Source organism: Physeter macrocephalus, chromosome 1 (genome assembly GCF_002837175.3).
Source record: "Physeter macrocephalus isolate SW-GA chromosome 1, ASM283717v5, whole genome shotgun sequence".
Taxonomy (NCBI): Eukaryota; Metazoa; Chordata; class Mammalia; order Artiodactyla; family Physeteridae; genus Physeter; species Physeter macrocephalus.
In genome coordinates, this window is record NC_041214.2 from 104,400,919 (window position 1) to 104,422,783 (window position 21,865).

The 21,865-nt window shown below is 38.0% G+C and overlaps 2 protein-coding genes across 2 annotated transcripts in view; one reads left to right on the top strand and one right to left on the bottom strand.

The window, feature by feature from the left end:
- Positions 1-21,865, top strand: part of MORC1 (MORC family CW-type zinc finger 1) — a 314,151-nt gene that overhangs the window by 66,296 nt on the left and 225,990 nt on the right. The window contains exon 3 of the mRNA XM_055085704.1: positions 13,617-13,746. The gene's annotated coding sequence lies outside the window, so the exon portion shown is untranslated. The remainder of the gene's footprint in view (positions 1-13,616; positions 13,747-21,865) is intronic.
- Positions 7,551-21,802, bottom strand: C1H3orf85 (chromosome 1 C3orf85 homolog). Its single transcript, XM_024120323.1, has 3 exons — positions 21,681-21,802; positions 9,174-9,336; positions 7,551-7,640 (listed from the first exon to the last, which is right to left on the bottom strand). The coding sequence occupies exons 1-3, from the start codon at positions 21,800-21,802 to the stop codon at positions 7,551-7,553; spliced, it is 375 nt and encodes a 124-aa protein (XP_023976091.1).

Genomic DNA, 21,865 nt, shown 5'->3' on the forward strand with positions numbered 1-21,865 from the left:
GTGGGAAGCAGCCGCATAGCACAGGGAGATCAGCTCAGTGCGTTGTGACCACCTAGAGGGGTGGGATAGGGAGGGTGGGAGGGAGACGCAAGAGGGAGGGGATATGGGAATATATGTATATGTATAGCTGATTCACTTTGTTATACAGGAGAAACTAACACACCATTGTAAAGCAATTATACTGCAATAAAGATGTTAAAAAATAAATTCATATTGTTGAAGCCACTATGTCTGTAAACTAATGCAGTTAGCTACTTAAGACCAGTTGGTCAGGGATGCTTTCACTGAGGAGAAACACTTGAGCTGAGATCTAAATGATAAGAAGAAGCCAACGTTGTGAACCTCATGGGGAAAAGAATCCAGGCAGAGGGAAGTGTAAGTCTCTGAGGCTGGACCAGACTTGGCATGCTTTACAATAATGGTGAAGGCCAGTGTGACTGGAACATGTCATGAGTGGGAGCCCAGGATGAGATCAGAGGTACAGGCAGACACCAGGCCATCGAGAGCCTTTTGCTGCTATAACTACCACTGTGGCACTTTCATCACCCCAGCTTACACATAAGGAGACCCCTCATTACACTTGAGTCCCTTGAGATCCTTAACAGCAGGGACTGCTCCCATTCATCTCTGACACTCAACACAAAGTAGTTGTAGTGGTTCAAATATAGCAAGTCACAAATGTATAGCTATGGGGTCAATGTTTGAGATTCTTTAGAAAACAGAACAATAGAAAGATTAATCTCTGTTGTTTTGGAAATACCCACACTTGGGAGCTCCCTGAGTTTTAATTTCTTCCTGCTTGTCATCAGTTGGGTAACCATTTTATGGTACGTTAAGGGAAAATGATCTATGTTGGTCTGTGAACTAAAAAGCAGAAATTCAGGTGATAAAATTTTTGACTGAGGTCCTTAGCGGAAATGTTTTCAACACTGTTATCATAATCAGGTATATTTATAGCTTAAAAAAGAAAGTATCCCTTGTGTGTTTATAAGATGAAGAATTTTCCTAATAGTTAAATCTATTTTGGAAAACAAAGTGGAGATACGTGCATTCCATTACTGCAAGCAAGAATTTGTAGAAAGCCTATTTTGTGCCAGAAGAAGCTCATCTCGTGCAAGCCCTGCTCCACCCCACTGAGGTCGGTGCACTTATCATTCCTGTTTCACAGATGGCAAACTCAGCCACAGTGGGGATAAGTGACATGACCAAGGAGACAGTGCTAGCCAAGGAACCATGACCCCAGGCCTCTGGCTCCAGAGATTACATTCTTAAATACCAGACTACATCCTTCCCATCCCTCAAGGAAGAGGCAGAACTAGGAGTTAAACTTTAAGCCTCTCAGGAAAAATGTCAGAGAGCTGTGTATGGTAAATTTAAAGTTTCTAAAATTTCAGTTATACTACAAGTCATTTTTCTCCTCTCTGTAGTTACTGCCTGGATTAAAGATAATCAAAGAACCCCTTTTAAAATATACTTTTGATGGAGTAAAAGAGGGTAGGCCTAAGAAGGCATACCTTTCCTGAAACTGTCTGCTAAAAAATAATTTGCTTGTTTTCTAACATTATGATCAGAAGGAGAAAATGCAGCTGCTTTTGTCACTGTGATAGATGGCATAAAATATTTTGAATTTAGATAATTTATTTTATTTTTTATTTTTACATTTGAACTGCCATCCAAGACAGTTCCAATTTGTGATGTAATCTCCAAAGATTTGTTTTTTGTCTCTAATTTGAAGGAGTCTGGCAATATCTCTGCTTCAGATGGGTAGTTTATATATTTAACCAGTCAATGCTAAATTACTTTCAATAAAATTAATTCAGGCTGCCGCTATCATTGAAGATTATATATATATATATATATATATATATATATATATTCTCTGCTGGTTCAGTTGCCTAAGATGTCCTAGATCAGTTTGAAGAAAATAAATAGAATAAGTAAAATCAATACATGAAAATAAATAACTTCATTTTTAATTTTTCTATATGTACAGTACCCTCATTCATAGTTATTCTATTTAAATTATAATGAATTGGCACAGGAGGATGGGTGTCTTTTGAGATTGGGTCTGCTGTGTGGATGAAACTAAAGGCTAGAAATGAAAAAAAAATGTTAGTGAGTTCTTACTCAGTTCTTTATTGATTCACTGGATAAATTATATTGCATCTTATTTGTTTGTCCGGCCACTGATACAAGAAGGTGCCTTAGTTCGTTTGTGCTACTATAACAGAACACCATAAACAATGGAAATTTATTTCCCATAGTTCTGGAGCCTGGGAAGTTTAAAATCAAGGTGCCAGTAGATTTGGTGTCTGGTGAGAGCCTGCTTCTTGGATCCTAGATGGCCATCTTGTTGTGTCCTCACATAGCAGAAAGGGAAAGGGAGATCTCTGGGGTCTTTTTCATAAGGGCACTAATCCCATTCATGAAAGTTCCACTCTCTGACCTCATCACCTCAAAGTTCCCACCTCCAAACCCATTACATTGGGGATTAGAATACAACATATGAATTTTGGGAGAGTCACAAACGTTCAGTCTATAGCAAAAGGGTAACAGGAAACTCTTGTGAATACTACTTACGTCCCTGATAGTCATGCTTCTTAACAGTAGCAATTGATTCATCAAATTCTCACTGCATACCAGGCACCGTCCTGGATATTGGTGGAGTTGCAAATACAAATCTCATGTAAATCTTGATCTTAAAACACTTATAGGGCTTCCCTGGTGGCGCAGTGGTTGAGAGTCTGCCTGCCGATGCAGGGGACACGGGTTCGTGCCCCCGTCCGGGAAGATCCCACATGCGGCGGAGCGGCTGGGCCCGTGAGCCGTGGCCGCTGAGCCTGCGCGTCCGGAGCCTGCGCTCCGCAACGGGAGAGGCCACAACAGTGAGAGGCCCGCGTACCGCAAAAAAAACAAAAACAAACAAACAAACAAAACACATATACTACAATAGTGTAATAGTATAAATTTATACTATAATAATATAAGTTTAAATATATACTATAAGTATAAAATACAGTATCATAGAAAAGCTGTCATTATAGTGATGGCATATACATGTTATTCTTACGTGTCCTTTGAAACCTAAATCTAAAGCTATCTCCTCAGTGAAGCTTTCCCTGATGCCCCCAGGCTGAGTAAGCTTTCTATCCTCTGTGCACATATGATTTGTAAATTGAGTTTCTGTAATTCATCTGTGTTAATACAGTGGATACTTATCTCTCTTCCTGAATTTAAAGCTCTATGGAGAAGGGAGTGTGTCTCAGTCCTCTTTGTACCTCTACCTTGACTAGGCCAAAGAAAGATGGCCATGGTGTTTGTTAAATAAGTAAATAAATGAATCAATAAATGATGCAAAGTAGCAAGAGTATTTGAGGAGAGTAAAGGAAATAATAGGAGAGGGGCGAGATCATGGGGAGCTTTGAGTTCTGGGCAACAGAATTCAGGAGCAAAATTGTGATACAGTGAAAAGGGCATGAACTGTCATGAAACCTTCAGCAAGGTAAGAATAATAGCTAACTTTTTTTTTTTTTAAGAATAGCTGACTTTTGAGTGTTTATTTACATGCCAGGCAGTGTTCTAAGTGCTTTATGTATATCATTTTAAGTATTCCTCACATTAAGTAAGTCCAATTATCCCATATTACAGAAGAGGAAACTGAGGCCCAGAGAGGTAATTAATTCCACAAGATGGCGTAGCTAGCAATGGTGAAGCCAGTATTTAAATGTAGACATTCTAATTACTATTTTAGAGCTACCTCTAGTTAGCTCTATCTGGGGAATATATCTAAGCCTTATTTTTTTTTTCTTTAAGATGGGATCTGCATGACCTATCTTATCAGAATGTTATAATTTAATATAATAAAGTATATAAACTGTCTAGTATAGTACACAGCAAAGTCTATGTCAATAAAAAAACATGTTATTTCCTCCCCTCTTCATCAGTCAAAAGTTTTAAAACAACAACAGGTTTTTGTGCAGGATATATAACAATATTAGAACCATGCTTCTCATGAATTGCATTGAGGAAGAAGACTTGGAATTATTTCCTTGGACCAGTTTAGCATTGGAACATCCACTGGGGAACTATGAAACAGAGTTACAGCAATACTAGAGGGTAGAGTGTCCAAGAGACCATTAAAAGGGTCAGTCTGATCTTTGGCATATTTGTTGACTGGTTCTATAAAAATGAAGGAAAACTTAACAGATACTGTTTATGTAATAAGAGTGAAGTTGGTGAGCCTCAGATTTGCACTGAAGTCTCAGGGGAGTCTGAATTTAGTGGGAATATCATTATCAGTCACTTCCACTTAAATACTGTGCCTATTTAATCAATCAGACAAAGAGGGCAAATCAACATGGTTCCCTTTAGACCTTAAAATGAAAACCTTCTACTTAGAAGAATTCAGAGTCACCACAGCAGTTATGTTCTTAATGCTGCAGTAGAACATGTAAACACCCAACCATGGAGATCATGTAGAGGCTCAGGAAGTAAGTGAGGAAAAGTGTCATCTCTGATCCTCTCTATTTTTCCTAATATTGTCCAGATTACTTTAGTTTGTTCTGGTCTCTTAAAAATGTTGAAAGAATCTTCAGTCTTTAAAAAGGCAGATTTTACATACAATTTATAAATTAGATATAGACATAAAGGACTACCCCACCCCTACCAAAAAAAAATCACTATGTCGATTCACATACCACTGGGAAAATAATCAGTTAAAGTGAGTCAGCCAGATAATTGGTACCTCAATATGATCAATATCTTTAAGCCCTGAATTCAGAGTTCTTGTAGTCTAAGGCAATTTTGTATGCAGATGCTAAATATGTATTACCTGGGTTTTCTTAAATCCTATCTGTACAACTGAGTACTCACCTCTTCCTGCTCAGCTATGTGGAAGTTAACTACTAGATTTCTACATAAATTATTTTAGGTGGACCTAGGTTGTCTTTGTTTTGTTTGTTCGTTTTCTGACATCCTGTTAATTTCTAATAATTTCTTAAAATTGTTTAGACAAGAAACCGCCTTTCCATGCTTGTTTGATCAGATAACAACCTAATTGCAGAATTGCTTCTTAGTGTTATCTAAATCAAAATCAACTTGGCAGCTAACTTATAATTTCCCATTATTAGTGCCCCACAAGCCACCAAGCTTCTTTCTTGTGGTATACTGAATAAAATGAATGGGTGAAAGTCTTTTTCTTTTTTTCCCCACCATATGTTGCTCCAATCACAGCTCGGTGAGTGTGTGTGTGTGAATGTGTGTGGACAATCTAAATAACTTAAAATATATTGTAGTAGTTAATTTTATGTGTCAACTCAGCTGGGCCGCTCTGCCCAGATATGTGGTCAAACATAATTCTGGGTGTTTCAGCAAGGGTGTTTTTGGATGAGATTAACACTTAAATTGGTGGACTTTGAGTAGAGCAGATTGCCCTCTGTAATGTGGGTAGGCCTCATCCAATCAGTTGAAGGCCTGAATAGAACAACAGCCCAACCTCTTCTGAGCAAGAGGGAATTCTACCAGCACATGGCCTGAGGACTTAGACTGCAAGATTGGCTCTTCTGTGATTTTCTAGCCCAATGGCCTTTAGACCTGAATTGCAACGTTGGTTCTTCTCTCGTCTCCAGTCTGCTAACCTACCCTGTAGTTTAGACTTGCCAGTATCTGTAAACATGAGTCAATTCTTTAAAATAATTCTGTTTATATTTATATACACATTCTATTGATTCCAACTCTTGGGGAAACCCTGACCAATACATAGGCATTCTCTAATTTTTTATTAAACAATCAAAGAGTGGGACTTTGTGGTAGCAAAATGTATATTATTGTTGTCAAATTTGTCTCTTAGTGCAAAACCAAATGATTCGTTTTCTTTCTTTTGTCCATTCAGTTGTGTTTTGATTTAAAAATCTACGTTTATATGTATTAGAGATGAATAACAGTTAACACAATAGATTATATATTAGCCTCAAATTTCTCACTGAGAATACCTCTAAGGGATGGGATAAGAAATGCAGACTATTGAGTAGCTGCTGGTGTCCTTTTGGAGAAGAAAGTGCTGGGCCAAAGTCTACAGTGCAGCTTCTTGGCATCTGATTTTTGTTGCTGAAAAATTGCTTAAGACTGTTTTAAGACCACATAAGACCAGCTATGGGGGATGCTTCTATTTACCAAAAGAAATCCCTGCAGAGACCAATCGACCTAGATATACAGAGAAATAGACTTCTGAAGGCAAAAAGTCCACTTATCTGTGATTACGGGGGGCAGTCTTGGTGATTGGGTATATCATCTCTCAGTACTTCTCAAGCTAGAGTACTGAAGTATTCCATGGATATATGGGAAACTATAGGATAAATGTAGTCCAGTTTTCCGTAGAGTCAATTTTTCAGCTTTATTGGAAAGATTAATAAAAGTACATGGCCAGTAAGTTTAAAATGTTATTTCTTTCAGTTTTTTATAGCTACAGAAAGTTTATTAGTGGTTACTAGGGGCTGGGGCATGGGGGGGTTGGGGAGTGACTGATAACGGGTGTGAGATTTCTTTAAAATGATTTCATAGTGAAACAAACATAAATATATTACGGACCAGAATGCAAAACTTGCACAAATTTTACAAAATTGCTAAGGAAGTCTTTACAGATACGTGGCTTCCAGTGGATTCCTAATCATCATCTGTTTCCCAGCATGAGTTAAGATTTGATTATTGCCCACAGCAATACAGCTTTTTTTTTTTAAACTTATTTATTTTACTTATTTACTTTTGGCTGCATTGGGTCTTCATTGCTGCATGTAGGCTTTCTCTAGTTGTGGTGAGCGGGGGCTGCTCTTGGTTGCGGTGCGCGGGCTTCTCGTTGCGGTGGCTTCTTTTGTTGCGGAGCATGGGATCTAGGCGCGCAGGTTTCAGTAGTTGTGGCGCACCGGCTTAGCCGCTCCGCGGCATGTGGGATCTTCCCGGACCAGGGCTCGAACCCGTGTCTCCTGCATTGGCAGGTGGATTCTTAACAACTGTGCCACCAGGGAAGTCCAGCAGTACAGCGTTGATTAAAAACAGTTTCAAAAATATGGTCTTGGAATAGACTGGCTTTAGGAAATGACAAGTATTGAAGAAAAGAGGAGAGGATGAGCTCCACTTGAGAGATCCCATTTCCTTCCTTGAATTAAAAGTGAACTAACTCTCCCAAAGAAGAGGCAATAGAAAGCAGGAGCTACAAACAGAGAGGTTTTTTTTCTTTTTGGACAGTTTTAATGACACAACTGTTTTGTTTTATAGTTCCTTTTCCCACAAAAGCCCCTTTTTGGTAAATGTTATTACTACAGTCTCTATTTTAGTTCTCATTTTAAGACCTACCATTTATTGAGAACTTCTAATTCTAGGTCTATATGTGGATTTTCGTATTTACTCCTTTCAACAGCTCCATGAGGCAGACATAATAAATAACCTAGTAGACGGTATGGATTTGCCCTCAGGTCTCCAAAGCTGGTTGTTTGGGTACATCGCCACTTTTTGGCTCCCTCTATTCTTGCTATCCTGGTTTAACCAGCAAAGCACATTTACTGGGCAGTAGACATGTCAAGGGTGAAAGTATTCACATTCAGATAATACTGTGCTGTTGTTTTCAAAGCAGTCCATGTTTCATGAGCCTGCAACAAAACGAAACTCAAGTCACTATCTCTGATTATTTGGAACACACGTTGCATCATTTATTCGATTATCATGCAGGTATTCTCAAAAGACTGAGAGAAATAGAGTGGAAGAATAATACCGAGTAAGGTTTGGTTTTCACACTTTTAGTGACCTGTTTACTTCAGTGCTCAAATGTTTGCAGTATGTGAGGGGCCACAGTATGAACAAATGTAGTAGGGTCTTGTTACATTATGGTATCTGTCAGTTGATTACAGCAATGGTCTACAATTATAGGCAGGAGTGTACTTGAAAATTTCAATATTCCATAAAGAAGACACAGTCTACCAGCTTATGTAATTATTTAATTTGCCGAATAAACAAATATCTTGTTTTAATACTTCTACATGATGCCTGTTGGAGAAAAACAGGTATAAAGCTAAATGCATTATTCAAGCTGGTGTTTTTCATCAACAAATGCTAAGCAGAAACTGATCCTAGTGGATGAGCTAAAACCCAGCCAAGCAGAATAAGGATAGGACCCAGGTCCCAGAAGAACAAGGACTTCAATTTCTTTATGACATTATACAACCCTCATGCCTGGTGATAGTGAGAGCCTGATACATGTTAAAAGAAAGAAAAATAAGTGAAGGAATTAATTAATTTATTAATTATACATTTTTGTTTTCTAATTTGCTAAATTGTAGAGGGAAATCATGAATAATTGAAATTCTCAGATAATTCAGCAGTTTCATTTGACCCAGAGTTTCAATGTCATCTTCCATCAAAAAGGTAAGCATGAAATAAAACTGGCTAATGAAAGTTTCTTCTTTATTTCTCTTGGGGTGAGAATATAAGTACATATGAAAATGTACAAGAAGCAAGCAAATGAAGGAATGACATTAAAGGCTTAGATAATTATCATGGAGGAAAATTAGTTACTGAACAGCTAAGGGGGAACTGAAATGTGATCATGATCCATCCATCTACCTACCCAAACATGTAATAATTAATTCACTGAAACTTGAGAATAATGACCTTGATGGATAAGACAAGCACCTTACCTTTGTAGTCTAGCTAGGGAGATTGGGTACACAAGACAAATAATTCCAGGGTGACATTTGAGAACTATTCACATGTGAACAGCCTGCAAAGGGGAGAGAAAAAGGAAGGACAAATGCCTTCCTGGGAAGAAGGAAAAAGCTTCAGAAAGGAGGGACATTTGATCTTAATCTTGATAGAGGAGGTGGAATTTACCAGACGAAAGCCACTTCATGGGGAGGGAAGAGCAGATATAGCTCAGGGCAGCTAGAGAGAAAAAATAGGAATTGGGCTGGTGGGATGTTAATGCCAGCTGAAGCCATGCCTATTTAAAAAGAGAGATGGTGTGTATGTATAACTGAATCACTCTGTTGTACACCTGAAACTAACAACATTGTTAATCAACTGTACTCCAATATAAAATAAAAAGTTTAAAAAATAAAAAAATTAAATAAAAAAAAATAAAATAAAAGAAGAGATGGTGAAAGGCCATTTATTTCTAATGCAAATACCTGATCAGCCAGCGTGTTTCCCCATGTATTTGGACTGTGATCTGGGTTCCAGTAATCCTGAAAATATATGTGTCTTTTGAGATGTAGGAACTGGTTTGATGGGTCCTCCAATAAAAATGGTGCTCCCAACGCTCCTGTAATTGAGTCCAAAAGCACAGCATCTCTTAAGGCAATGTTTTACATTTCAGTGTTTCCTCTTAAAGAAACTGTGTCCTTTTAAAGCAGCTGTGGTCTTTGGGAGGATGGACAACTGAGAAGGAAACTCTGGAAAAGCTATGCCCTGGGGGAGAAGGCTGCTCCTCAGTCCTTTGGCATCATCGTACTGTCACAACCCTATGTGACCTGCATATCGTACAGCATGAAAAACAGTGCTTTGTGGTGGTGGAGAAGATTTTCAGAGTTTCTGTTCACGCATGGGAGCCTGCAGACTTAAATTCAAATTTCAGCTCTGTCACTTTTTTAGGCAAGTTGCTTAGTTTCTCTGAGCTCTAGATTTCTTGTCTGTAAAGGGTACAATAATAATAAAAACAATAATAACACAGTAAGACAATAACAGCCTTACTATAAGGATTGGATACATTAATAGATATAAACCACTTGGTTCAAACCTGGAAGTCTACAATCTTATTCTTGCTTTCCTAGCCTTCCAAATTAGAACATATCTTTCATTTTGAAGTAGACTGACCCAAATCTGACACTGTAGTTAAAATTGTTAACACTGATAGAGCCTTCTTTAAATCAAACAGGCTTGCATTTTCTATCTTCTTCCCACTCTAGAATTAAGAAAAAAAATAATTTTTAAAACCCATACATCTTTAGGATCTTGAAATTTTAACAGTCTATATTGTGCTTTCATTCTTAAAAAAACTGCAATCATGTTCAGAGTTGTAACTTGAATCAATATAAAGGAAGAACATACTCCTGACTTATTCATGATAACAATATAATCTGTTCATTGCTTGTGATAAAGAAGCATTTATTAAGAATCTAATTGTAAGTAATGTTACATTAGACACTCTACATCTTCATCATTAATAAGCCTTCATTGACCAATAATCTTTATAGATCAGGGTTACAGTGAGTTTGCTCTAAGATATGAAACCTCCCTTCTATAGCAGAGGGGATGAAGGGTCCAAGATACAAAATAAAACAAGGCAACATAGGATTTGATTGTGCTAAGGGAGATTAGGAGAAGGTGTTGATATGAAGCATTGGAGCACTGGAGCACAAGCAGACATTTTCATGGTCAGGGAAATTGCTTAGCCTATTCCTTGGAGAAAATAATATATTTAGCATAATGGGAGAAGGGGCAAGTCTTTTAATTTGAAGCTGAAAGAATGATGTGAGCAAAGGTATGACATTAGGAATCTAAAGACCAATGTCTGAAAACAATGGTTAGAGGTAGCTGGATTAGAATTTTAAATAAATAAATAAATAAGTTAACATTTATTGAGCATTATGCTGAATGTTTTACCTGAATTACCTTATTTAATACTCACAACAAACCTAAGAAGTGGTACTGTCTACTTTATTATGTAGACAAGGAAACTAAGGCACAGAAAAGTTACATAATATGTTCAAGGCTACAGAGCTAGTGGGAAGGGAGGTGGAATTCTCTCTTCAGAGCCACTGCACTATATTATTACTAAGAGAGAGGAGTGCTTGCGGCCAGATAACAGTAACAATAATTATAAAAATATTTTGTATTTACAGAAAAAAGGAAATCATTCTTTACACATTCCTTATGATCTCATGCTTTCCCAAGCTTGGCCTTGAGCTCTAAGCAGCATTCTAGTTATCAGCTCTATTATTTCTAGTTTAATTTGTCAATCTAGTCAGCTCTAGTTCTAAACAGATATTGAAAATGACAGCCTCTCTGGATATTATACATCAATCAAGCTGCCTCTGGGTGAAAAACACTGTACTACTAATGGAGGATTGAAAAATGACTCAGGGGACTTCCCTGGTGGTGCAGTGGTTAAGAATCCGCCTGCCAATGCAGAGGACATGGGTTCAAGCTGTGGTTCGGGAAGATCCCACAAGCTGCGAAGCAGCTAAGCCTGTGCACCACAACTACTGAGCCTGCGTGCCACAACTACTGAAGCCCGCGGACCTAGAGTCCATGGTCCGCAACAAGAGAAGCCACTGTAATGAGAAGCCCATGCACCGCAATGAAGAGTAGCCCCCGCTCGCTGCAACTAGAGAAAGCCTGCATGCAGCAACAAAGACCCAATGCAGCCAAAAATAAATAAGAAAATAAATAAATTTTAAAAAAAAAAGAAAAAAGGAGAATGACTCAGATGTATTGTCTATTTATAAAAAGTTAGCAATTTTATTTATTCAATGATTTAAAAATAAAAAGCAAACGTCAACTTCAGAAGATAATAGTAACAGATGCCAGAAGTAATACTGACCCGCTGCTAGGTAATCTAATCAATATAATCAAACTAGCATGTCTGTGGAAGCTATCCTCTAAGATGATCCCCAAAGATCGCTGCCTCCTAGTATTCCTATCCTGTGTTGTCCCCTCTTTCACTTAGTAGGGTTGACATGTATAACCACAGGATACTGAGGCAATGACAGTGTGTGATTTCTGTGGCTAAAACATAAAAGACATTACAGCTCCTGCCATGCCCCGCTCTTGGATCACTTGCTCTAAAGGCAGTCAGCTGCCATGTGTGAGGGCACTCAAGCAGCCCTGAGGGAGAGGCCCCCATGTCAAAGAACTGAAGTGTCCCACCAACAGTCATGTAAGTGAACCACCTGGGAATCTGATGCTTTTGCTCCAGTCAAACCTAAAGAAGACTACAGCCCCCATTAATGTCTTTACTGCAACCTCATGAGAGATCCTAAGTCAGAACCTAAGACACTTCCAAATTGCTGACCCTTAGAGACTGTGAAATAATAAGTGTTTATTGTTTTAAGCTGCTAAGGTATGGGGAAATTAGTTATGCTGTAGTAGATAACTAATACAAATGCATTATAAGCACTAACAAATGTCAAGGTAAACTGTTAATCACCAGAGTTGAAACTAGGATGAAGTAAGTGAGGTCAGTAGGGCATAAAATATAAGAAGGAATTCTCACGTAGAAAATGAACTTATGGTTACCAAAGGAGATAGCAGGGGGGATGGAGGGGCAGAGAGATAAAACAACAAGGACCTACTGTTTAGCACAGGGAACTCTACTCAGTAGCTTGTAATAAGCTATAATGGAAAAGAATTTGAAAAAGAATATATATATGTATAACTGAATCACTTTGCTGTACACTTGAAACTAATGCAGCATTGTAAATGAATCATACCTCAATTAAAAAAATACAAAAAAGAAGGAATTAACTCTTAAGGTTATACAAATTTTGTGCCATAAGACCTTCACTTGCCTCACCCTAGTTCCTACTCTGATAATCATCATTGCATGGAAAGACAAACAATAAATAATCCTTGCCACTAAGGAACTCACATTATATTCAGAGTTTTAAAATAATTATAAAAAGATATATTGTGACTAGATATCTGAAGGGGGAGTGATTAATTCCAATATTGGCAGGAAGGCCTCACAGAGAAGTTGGTTTTGAGTTCACCTTCAGAGGATGTAAAGTTTCCACAACCAGGAGGAAGGGAGTGGAAGCAAAGAGCATACATGTCAGGCTGAAGAAGCTTGGAGGGCCGAGGAACAGAGGGGCAGAGTAAGGCACATGTTCAATGACCCTCGCTTTGCCAATGTGATTGAAAGATAGGGTTGTTTGTGGTGTAGATGTGTCAGAGATAATGTTGGAAAGATAAGCTGGAGCTCCATTCGGAATGATTATTGCCATCATACCAAGGAGTTTGGACTTTATAAATAATTATCATTTCTGAACAAGAAAAATGATAGGATAGATATACTTTTAAAATTGTTGTTTTATTGTGATAAAATATACATAACATAAAACTTACCATTTGAACTATTTTTCTGGGGTTTTATCTTGTTCCTTCATCTGGTACATAGCCCTCTGCCTTTTCATCTTGTCTATCTTTCTATGAATGTGGTTTTTGTTCCACAGTCTGCAGGATTGTAGTTCTTCTTGCTTCTCTGAACCATTTTTTATTGTACAATTCAGTGACATCAAATATATTCACAGTGCTGTGCAACCATCACCACTATCTCTAGACTTCATCATCCCCAGTAGAAACTCTGTACCCTTTAAACAATAACTCCCATTACCCTCTTCCCCAGGCCCTTGTAACCACCATTTACTTTCTGTCTCTATGAATTTGCTTATTCTAGGTACCACAAGTAAGAGGAGCCATGCAACCTTTGTCCTTTTGTGTCTGACTTACTTCACTTAGCATAACATCTACAAGGTTTACCCATGTTGTAGCATAGGCCAGCATTTCATTCCTTTCTAAGGCTGAATAATATTGTGTATGTATATGCCAACATTTTGTTTATCTATTCACAGATTAACCTTTGCAAAGTCCTTTGTCCGTGTTGTGGAGGACAGGTGGTAAAAGGAAGAGAGCAGAGTGAGAGATACAAAGTTGGATGCTCTTCGAATAGTCCAGATGAGAGATTAGTAGGACCAGAATCAGGTAAGTGACAGCAGCAATGGGAAGACAGGATTGATTTGGAGAGAACAGGAAACTCTCATTCATTTGGGCTGATTTCTGTGGATGAACCAGCATCAAAATTTTGGTTTTACCTGGGATTTGTTAATAGGTGACTTTTCAAATTTCTCTTCATTCTTTTTGAAGAAAATGTGTCAGTTACAGTGTTACATGTTTAATGTAGATTTTTTCTGTTAAAAAAAGGGAAACAAAGGTAGTGGCTAGGCAAGTAGACCCAATACCATCAATATCTAATAAATATTTCTAAAAAAACTATGTTTAGAATATAATCTACAACCACATAAGAAATTACAGTAATTGCTTAAAATAGTGTTACTTGGAATCATCCAAAAGTAAAACCAATATTCTGTACCATAATTATCCTGGTGCATTGTACAATAACTAAGAAAAAAATGCTATTCATAAATCTTAGCAGAGAGGCATGCTTTAAAATATAATCCATAGCTATTTTAAGCTCTAATAATTCTGTCTTTTGTAAATCTTCCATCTCTTTGCTCATGGAAAATGTTCCATCTCTTCTTCCCCCCACCTCCCAGAACAAAGTTCCTACCTCAGCATTATGCGCCCAACAGGCACCCAATAAATATTAATTGGTGGTGATAATAACATCACCCATGAGAGAGACAGAAAGCAGTATTTATTATCCTACTTCACAAATGAGAAGATTGATACATGGAGATGAAATGACTCACTCAAGGTCACATAGTAAGTCAGTGGCAGGGCTGGAAATAAAATGAAAGTAATATAGAAGGGCATGCTATTATCCTCTCTGCTTGAGAAATTTCCCCTCCCTTTTTCATTCTGCCTTATCAACCTTGAAAGTTAGTGAGAGCAAGATCAGAGTTTTGTGTTTGTAAGCCTAGATAATACTGCTGGGGATTGAAACCGAACCCTGAGTTTTATTATTCTTTTGGTTTTTAAATATGTGTGTGTGTGTGTGTGTGTGTGTGTGTTTTAATGTAGGCAGTATCAGCCAGGTTAGTTTTAAACTTTATAATCATAAGCTGTAAAAAAAATCTTCCTCTCTTCCTTTCCAACTCCCTATATACCCTCCTTGCTTTCATGCTGTATCACAGTCAGTTGTAATAGGACCTGTCAAGCTTCGTCCTATTATCTAAACATTTCTGGAATATCCTTTGCAGAAAAGTCTGTATGGCAGAAATAAGGCAGACACTTAAGAGTGTGGAGAGATTTGAGATCACAACTCTCCCCATGCAAGTCCAGAGGATCAGAGGTCCAGAGTCACTTCTTACTCCTGCATCTCCATTTTACACTCTGCAAAACAAGGCTGGATCATATGCTCTCTTTCAGCTCTAATATTTTGAACTGGAATATATTCATAACAAATAGGTCCTTAACTGAAAATTTCTTTCTCTGTATGATATTATATCATTGGAAGCATACAGAATATGCTAAGTGGGCACAGCCCCTACTACTGTCAAGGAATTTACATGCTGAGACTTATTTCTGTCTGAACTGAGACAGACAGAAATAAGTGAAAGGGAAGTCAAAATAGACCTGGCCAATAATTAAAGCAAAACAAATAAAAATGTATTTTATTGGAATAAAAATGTATTTTATTCCAATAAAAATGATGAGCACAAAGAGATGAGTGCCCATCACGGGCTGATAGGCAGTGTGGAAGTGAGGGAAGCTATATAATTAGAAGTGGAAAGACTTCCTATATTGCCATCGCCCAGGGGAGTTTGAAAAAGAGTCTTTAAATTTGATAATGGGGAAATGACTGAATAGTCTATATATTATGCTCATGACTGTGAAATGGTCTATATACTATACTCATAACTGTTCCTACTTGTGGTAGGAACCTATACACTGAAAAGATCAGAAAGCCTGATGTGCAACTTAAGACGCAGAATGAAAGGGCAGAGTCTGATGGCAGATTCCTTTTTCTCCCATGCAGAGGGGTCTCATTTAGAGCTCCCTCTTGGTAAATCCAAGAGACATAACTTCGCATGTCCAGCTTATTCTTCCTTTTTCTTCTTGAGAATGAGCTGCCCTTTCTCAGAACTTGCTGTTCTGGTTCTGCAACCTGAAATCGTATATGAAATTCGCCCAATTCTGGGGTCCCGTCACCTGGCCCTGTACGTACTTATACTATGCTACATTTTCCTAGTTAGCCTCTCAGTGATAAAGGAAATGGGTTGCTTTACGTAATCAACTCTGGTTTATTTCTCAACTTGATCAAAACCAGGACTCAGAAGGGGAGTGCTGTGTGTCAGAAGGTGTCAGAGAATCCAACAGGTGTGTTGTCACAGAGCCTCACTAAGAAACAGGGAAAAAAAAATTTAAAAAAGAGCATAGACCGGGGCACTCAACTATCATGAGCTTGTCATCCCTGGATGGCTGCAACTGTAAACTCCTTCCCTCATGTAACCTTCAATGTCTATGAAGGATTCGATGGGGACACTAAAAGACACTAAAAGTCTGGCAGATTCACAGGATAGGCCCTCATCTAGCTATTTCCCTTAGGTGCTGGGTGATACTGAAGTTTGTACTGGAGATGGAGATTAGCAGTACAGTCCTGCCACAAGCTCAAAAATACTTAGGAATGGGATTCTGCAAGTAAAGCACTTAGCACTCAGTATAAGCAAGTAAAGAATAATATTTATTATTTACTATTTTGTTGGACTGAGTCTCCGTCCCTATCCTTAAAATGTTTATGTCTTTAAAAAAAGATGAAATAAGTGCCCAGGCAATTATGTGTGCTTATGAATTAAGTACTAAAATAAAGTATAAATAGTCACTAGTAATTAAGTACAAAAAAGGATGGGGAGAAAAGGATATACAGATGTCTTGGAAATATGATAAAATTTTCAAAGATCTCTCTAATTGAAGGAGAAATTTTATAATTTTGTGAGAGATTAAAATACGCATGTTTAGGTTCATATTTTTTGGACTTGAATATTCTCTCCGTTGTAAAGAATTTTCTTTACAAATAATGAAATTGTTATTTTTTTCCTTCCCACTCTAAACTTTAGTCACTGACCCAAAACTTTGTGGCAGAAGATTGAAGAGTTGTATTTTAGTATAATGGATTCTCTCACTTGGCTGCAATTCACATAAAGTTGAGAGAGAGGAGAAATTTGGATTGTGAGAGAAAAACTGTGAAGAAGAAAAAAAAAGGATGAAGGAGAACAGAGAAAACAAGGAAAGAAATCAAGGAAGGAGAGATGGAAGAAGGGAGGTTACAAAGGTTACAAAAGGTGAAAAGCCATGGGGAAAGGGGCAGGGCAAATAGGGGAAGCATAGACAGAAAACAAAGAGGGTTGATGGAAGCGAACTGGAAAAAAAGAGGTGCTGAACTACAGGACCAGCTTACAAATCCCCATGATTTTATTAAACTGTCTGTTAATAAAACACTTCAAAACTGAACTTTTAACTCGGGAACTTCGGCTTTATTGACGTTACCATTGCCAATGTGTCGAGTACTTTGAAAAGCAAACAGAAACTGGTATTACCTGAGTTTAACTTCAATCTGTTTTAACCCGCTCTCAGTGCGCTAACATACACCCACATACGTGCTCACACGCATGGCCATGTAATTCCCTGGGGCATAGTTTTGACGCTGGCAGGACTTTTATTAGTTCTGAATTTTGTGGACAGACATCTGTGACTCACAAAAGGCAGCATTTTATATGATTCAATCAATGGTGACGCCTTCTGTGTCACTGCCTATATGTGTGTGGACGGGATTCTCAACCCTAGAGCCATGACCAATGGTGGCACATGGGTAGGAAAACAGTTTTTCTACAACATCAAGAGTGCTCAATGAATCTAGTCACAGGCAGTGGCATTTTTTCTCCCACCAAGTTATTTTCCAGTTTACTCTCACTACCCACCTCTTTGACAGCATCAATCAATCTTAAGCCAAAGTGAGTAGGTAAAATTAAGAACAAAATCGCTTTTTTTAATATATATATAGTTCCCATCTGGTTAGGTAATACCTTTCAAAATTGAGTTCTTTTTTTTTTTATTTGGTTGCGTCAGGTCTTAGTTGCGGCGGGCGGGCTCCTTAGCTGTGGCATGCAAACTCTTAGTCGCGGCATGCATGTGGCATCTAGTTCCCCGATCAGGGATTGAACCTGGCTCCCCTGCCTTGGGAGCGCGGGGTCCTATCCACTGCTCCACCAGGGAAGTCCCAAGAACAAAATCTTATATAATAAACTAAAACTATATCAGGGAATACAGGCTCTCCAAGGAAGTGGAGGGCTGCAGTGATGACTGAGAAGGTCCATTCCTTCTGTGCAGAGAAGAAGGCAAAGGGAAGGATCCGAGGTGCTGACAGTATTGTGGGGAAGAAAATGTGAGCTTAAAAGCTCTTGTCAAAAACAAACAAACAAAAACAAACAAAAAAACCTTTCAAGACAAATAGGACTTGGTTACTAACTCTGGTTTGAAAAACAAGAGCTGGAACTATGCTAGAGAAACAGGCCAAAGGCAGTTTATTTCTTCCCCTGTCTAAAACCAGAAGGCATACTTGTACTTTATGGATAGATCTGACCATAAGCCAACAATATCGGCATGAACCCTCACATTGTTTCATGGATGGGTCAACCCCAAGGACTGCTTTACTTACTCAGTGAAGCACTTTCCAAATATGTGCATTGTCCATATTTTCTCTTTATGAGAAATAGGGCTGTTTCATTTTAAAAAGTGCCCTGTTACAATACTACAAAACTATGGTAATCAAAACAGCATGGTATTGGCATAAAAACAGACATATGAGAATAGAGAGCCCAGAAATAAACCCACACACCTTCAGTCAATTAATCTTCGACAAAAGAGGCAGGAATATACAGCGGAAAAAAGACAGTCTCTTCAGCAAGGGGTGTTGGGAAAGCTGGATAGCCACATGTAAATCAATGAAGTTAGTACATTCCCTCATACCATACACAAAAAATAATCTGAAATTGGTTTAAATACTTAAATATAAGACATGACACCATAAAACTCCTAGAAGAGAATATAGGCAAGACATTCTCTGACATAAATCGTAGCAGTGTTTTCTTGGTCAGTCTCCCAAGGCAAAAGAAATAAAAGCAAAAATAAACAAATGAGACCTAATTAAACTTAAAAGCTTTTGCATAGCAAAGGAAACCATGAACAAAATGAAAAGTCAACCTACAGATTGGGAGAAAATATTTGCAAACAATGCAACCAACAAGGGCTTAATTTCCAAAATATACAAACAGCTCATACAACTCAATATCAACCAAACAAACAACCCAATCAGAAAATGGACAGAAGACCTAAATAGATATTTCTCCAAAGAAGGCATAGAGATGGCCGACAGGCACATGAAAATATGCTCAACATTGCTAATTATTAGAGAAATGCACATCAAAGCTACAATGAGGTATCACCTCACACCAGTTAGAATAGCCATCATCAAAATGTGTACAAATAACAAATGCTGCATAGGGAGTGGAGAAAAGGGAACCCTCCTACACTGTTGGTGGGAATGTAAATTGGTGCAGCCACTATGGAGAACAGTATGGAGGTTCCTTAAAAAACTAAAAATAGTATTACTATATGATCCAGCAATCCCACTCCTGGGCATATATCCAGAAAAGATGAGAACTATAATTCGAAATGATACATGCACCCCAATGTTCATACAATAGCCAAGACATGGAAGAAACCTAAGTTTCCATCAATGAATGGATAAAGAAGATGTGGTACATACATACAATGGAATATTACTCAGCCATAAAAAGAATGAAATAATGCCATCTGCAGCAGCATGGATGGACCTAGAGATTATCGTACTAAGTGAAGTAAGTCAGACAAAGACAAATATCATATGATATCACTTATTTGTGGAATCTAAAAAATGATACATGTGAACTTATTTACAAAACAGAAATAGATTCACAGACATAGAAAACAATCTTATGGTTACCAAAGGGGGAAAGGGGGAGAGAGAAATTGAGAGTTTTGGATTAACAGATACACAGTACTACATATAATGTAGATAACCAACAAGGACTTACTGTATAACACAGGGAACTATATTCAATATCTTGTAATAAACTATAATGGAAAAAAAATCTGAATTTGAGTCACTTTGCTATACACCTGAAACTAACACAACATTGTCAATCAACTAGATTTCAAAAAAATTAAAAATTAAAATTAAAGTGCCCTGTTGAGGTGGAGCAAGTTGGGTTTGAGACTTTTCTTTAAATCAGTACAACTAGGAACTGTTCTTGATTATGTCCTGGTTTGGCTCTATTTTCTCAGATAAAATCACCCAGCTCCCTAACTTCTGACCTTTTCTTGTGGAACCAATGTCTACCATAAGATTGGCTATATTACATTTTTGGGAAGAGGTCTTGTTGTGTGCTCTGCTGCCTATCTGATGCCTGCATATCCCATACCTGACACTGCAGTGACAGAGGGGACAGTTTGTGTGGCAGAAAGAAGAGTCTTGTTCTCAGAAGACCTGGATGTAGAATTTAGATGTAAATCTGGCATTGATCATTTTTTTAAAAATTTAATTAATTAATTAATTTATTTATTTATCTTTGGCTGCATTAGGTCTTCATTGCTGCACGCGGGCTTTCTCTAGTTGCAGCGAGCCAGGCTACTCTTCATTGTGGTACGTGGGCTTCTCATTGCGCTGGCTTCTCCTGTTGTGGAGCACGGGCTCTAGGCTCATGAGCTTCAGTAGTTGTGGCATGTGGGCTCAGTAGTTGTGGCTCACGGGCTCTAGAGCACAGGCTCAGTAGTTGTGGTGCTCAGGCTTAGTTGCTCTGTGGCATGTGTGATCTTCCTGGACCAGGGCTCGAACCTGTGTCCCCTGCATTGGCAGGCGGATTCTTAACCACTGTGCCACCAGGGAAGTCCCTGGCATCAACCATTGACCGACTGTGTAGCTTTGTCATTTAACTTCTCTAAGCCTCAGTTTCCTCTTTGTATGAGACTCATAACACCTATTTTCAGAGTGATTATGAGAGTTGAACTAAGGTAACATATGGAAAGGCCCTGACACATAATAAAGATTTAAAATAGTAATATGACTATTTGATGTCTTATTATAGGAGAAGACAATTCTGGACCTAAATGCTAAAGAGAGGATTTTTGTTTTGTTTTTTAATCAAATCATGACACTTAAACTTCTAATTGTCTGACCAGGGAATCAGCCCCAATGTGTATAAGTTACTATTTTGAGAAAATCAGTAAAATAATTTAGGGACTCTGCTCATAAATTTAATTACTTGAGTAGGCTCTTCGTCATTTTTGGCTTCAGCATTACCACTAGGGAAATGGATAATGAGATCTTTTCCCTACTTACTTCAAATTAAGTTCTAGACAAAAGTAATTTATTAGACAACTAACCTGTAACAGAAAACTTTTTTAAACAATAAAAATGAACTTTTAAAAATTGTTGTTTTCTTATGGCAAAAGCAGAAGGGCTCCAGGGAAGTGCAGATGAATAGGCTACATTCTTAAATGAAAAAGGAGGGGGGGAGTGGGTGGGGAAAGAAAAAAGTTGGTTCAAGCTATTATTTCCTACTTTAGAGCTATGTGATTTAGAAAATGTCGGTTAAACTAGTTTTTAGTGTAACAAATGAATCTGGTTCTAAAGACTGCAGTCCCCTCCTCCTGTAAGCAGTAAAGGATTCTTTCCTGAGATCTGAAGGGTTAATCCAGCAGTGTAAACATCCCTGTGTCCTTGGATTCTGATCCTCAACTTGTTCTTTCATGAACTTCAACTACCTAATTTTACTTACTTACTTATTTATTTATTTATTTATCAAGCAAGTAAAGTTAGTCAAACCAGTCGTCTTTATAGGTAGACATATTTTCATCTCATCTGGAGTTAAAGTTAATTCCAACTTGTTTTTAAAGAAAGTCAGTGAAAGTCAGTTTACAGAACCATTTTCCTTTTGGCTGGTATTTTTGACTCTGCAGTGTTCACAGGTGAATGTGGACCAACTGTAGTGCTTTTACCCTTGCGATCATCCACTATCACCCACTCTAAAGTCAGCTGCATGGATGAGCAGTTAAGGCAAAGCATTATACTGATGGATTATAACCAGCCCCTGACTTCAGTTTA

What these genes read in the sequence shown, in the direction of transcription:
- C1H3orf85 (XM_024120323.1), bottom strand. Translation starts at nt 21,802, where the DNA reads ATGCAGCTGACTTTAGAGTGGGTGATAGTGGATGATCGCAAGGGTAAA. An exon ending in GCCAAAAGGAAAATGGTTCT is followed by an intron (nt 9,337 to 21,680) that starts GTAAACTGACTT and finishes CATTGCCTTAAG; the next exon opens with AGATGCTGTGCTTTTGGACT. An exon ending in GAAACACGCTGGCTGATCAG is followed by an intron (nt 7,641 to 9,173) that starts GTATTTGCATTA and finishes GTTTTGTTGCAG; the next exon opens with GCTCATGAAACATGGACTGC.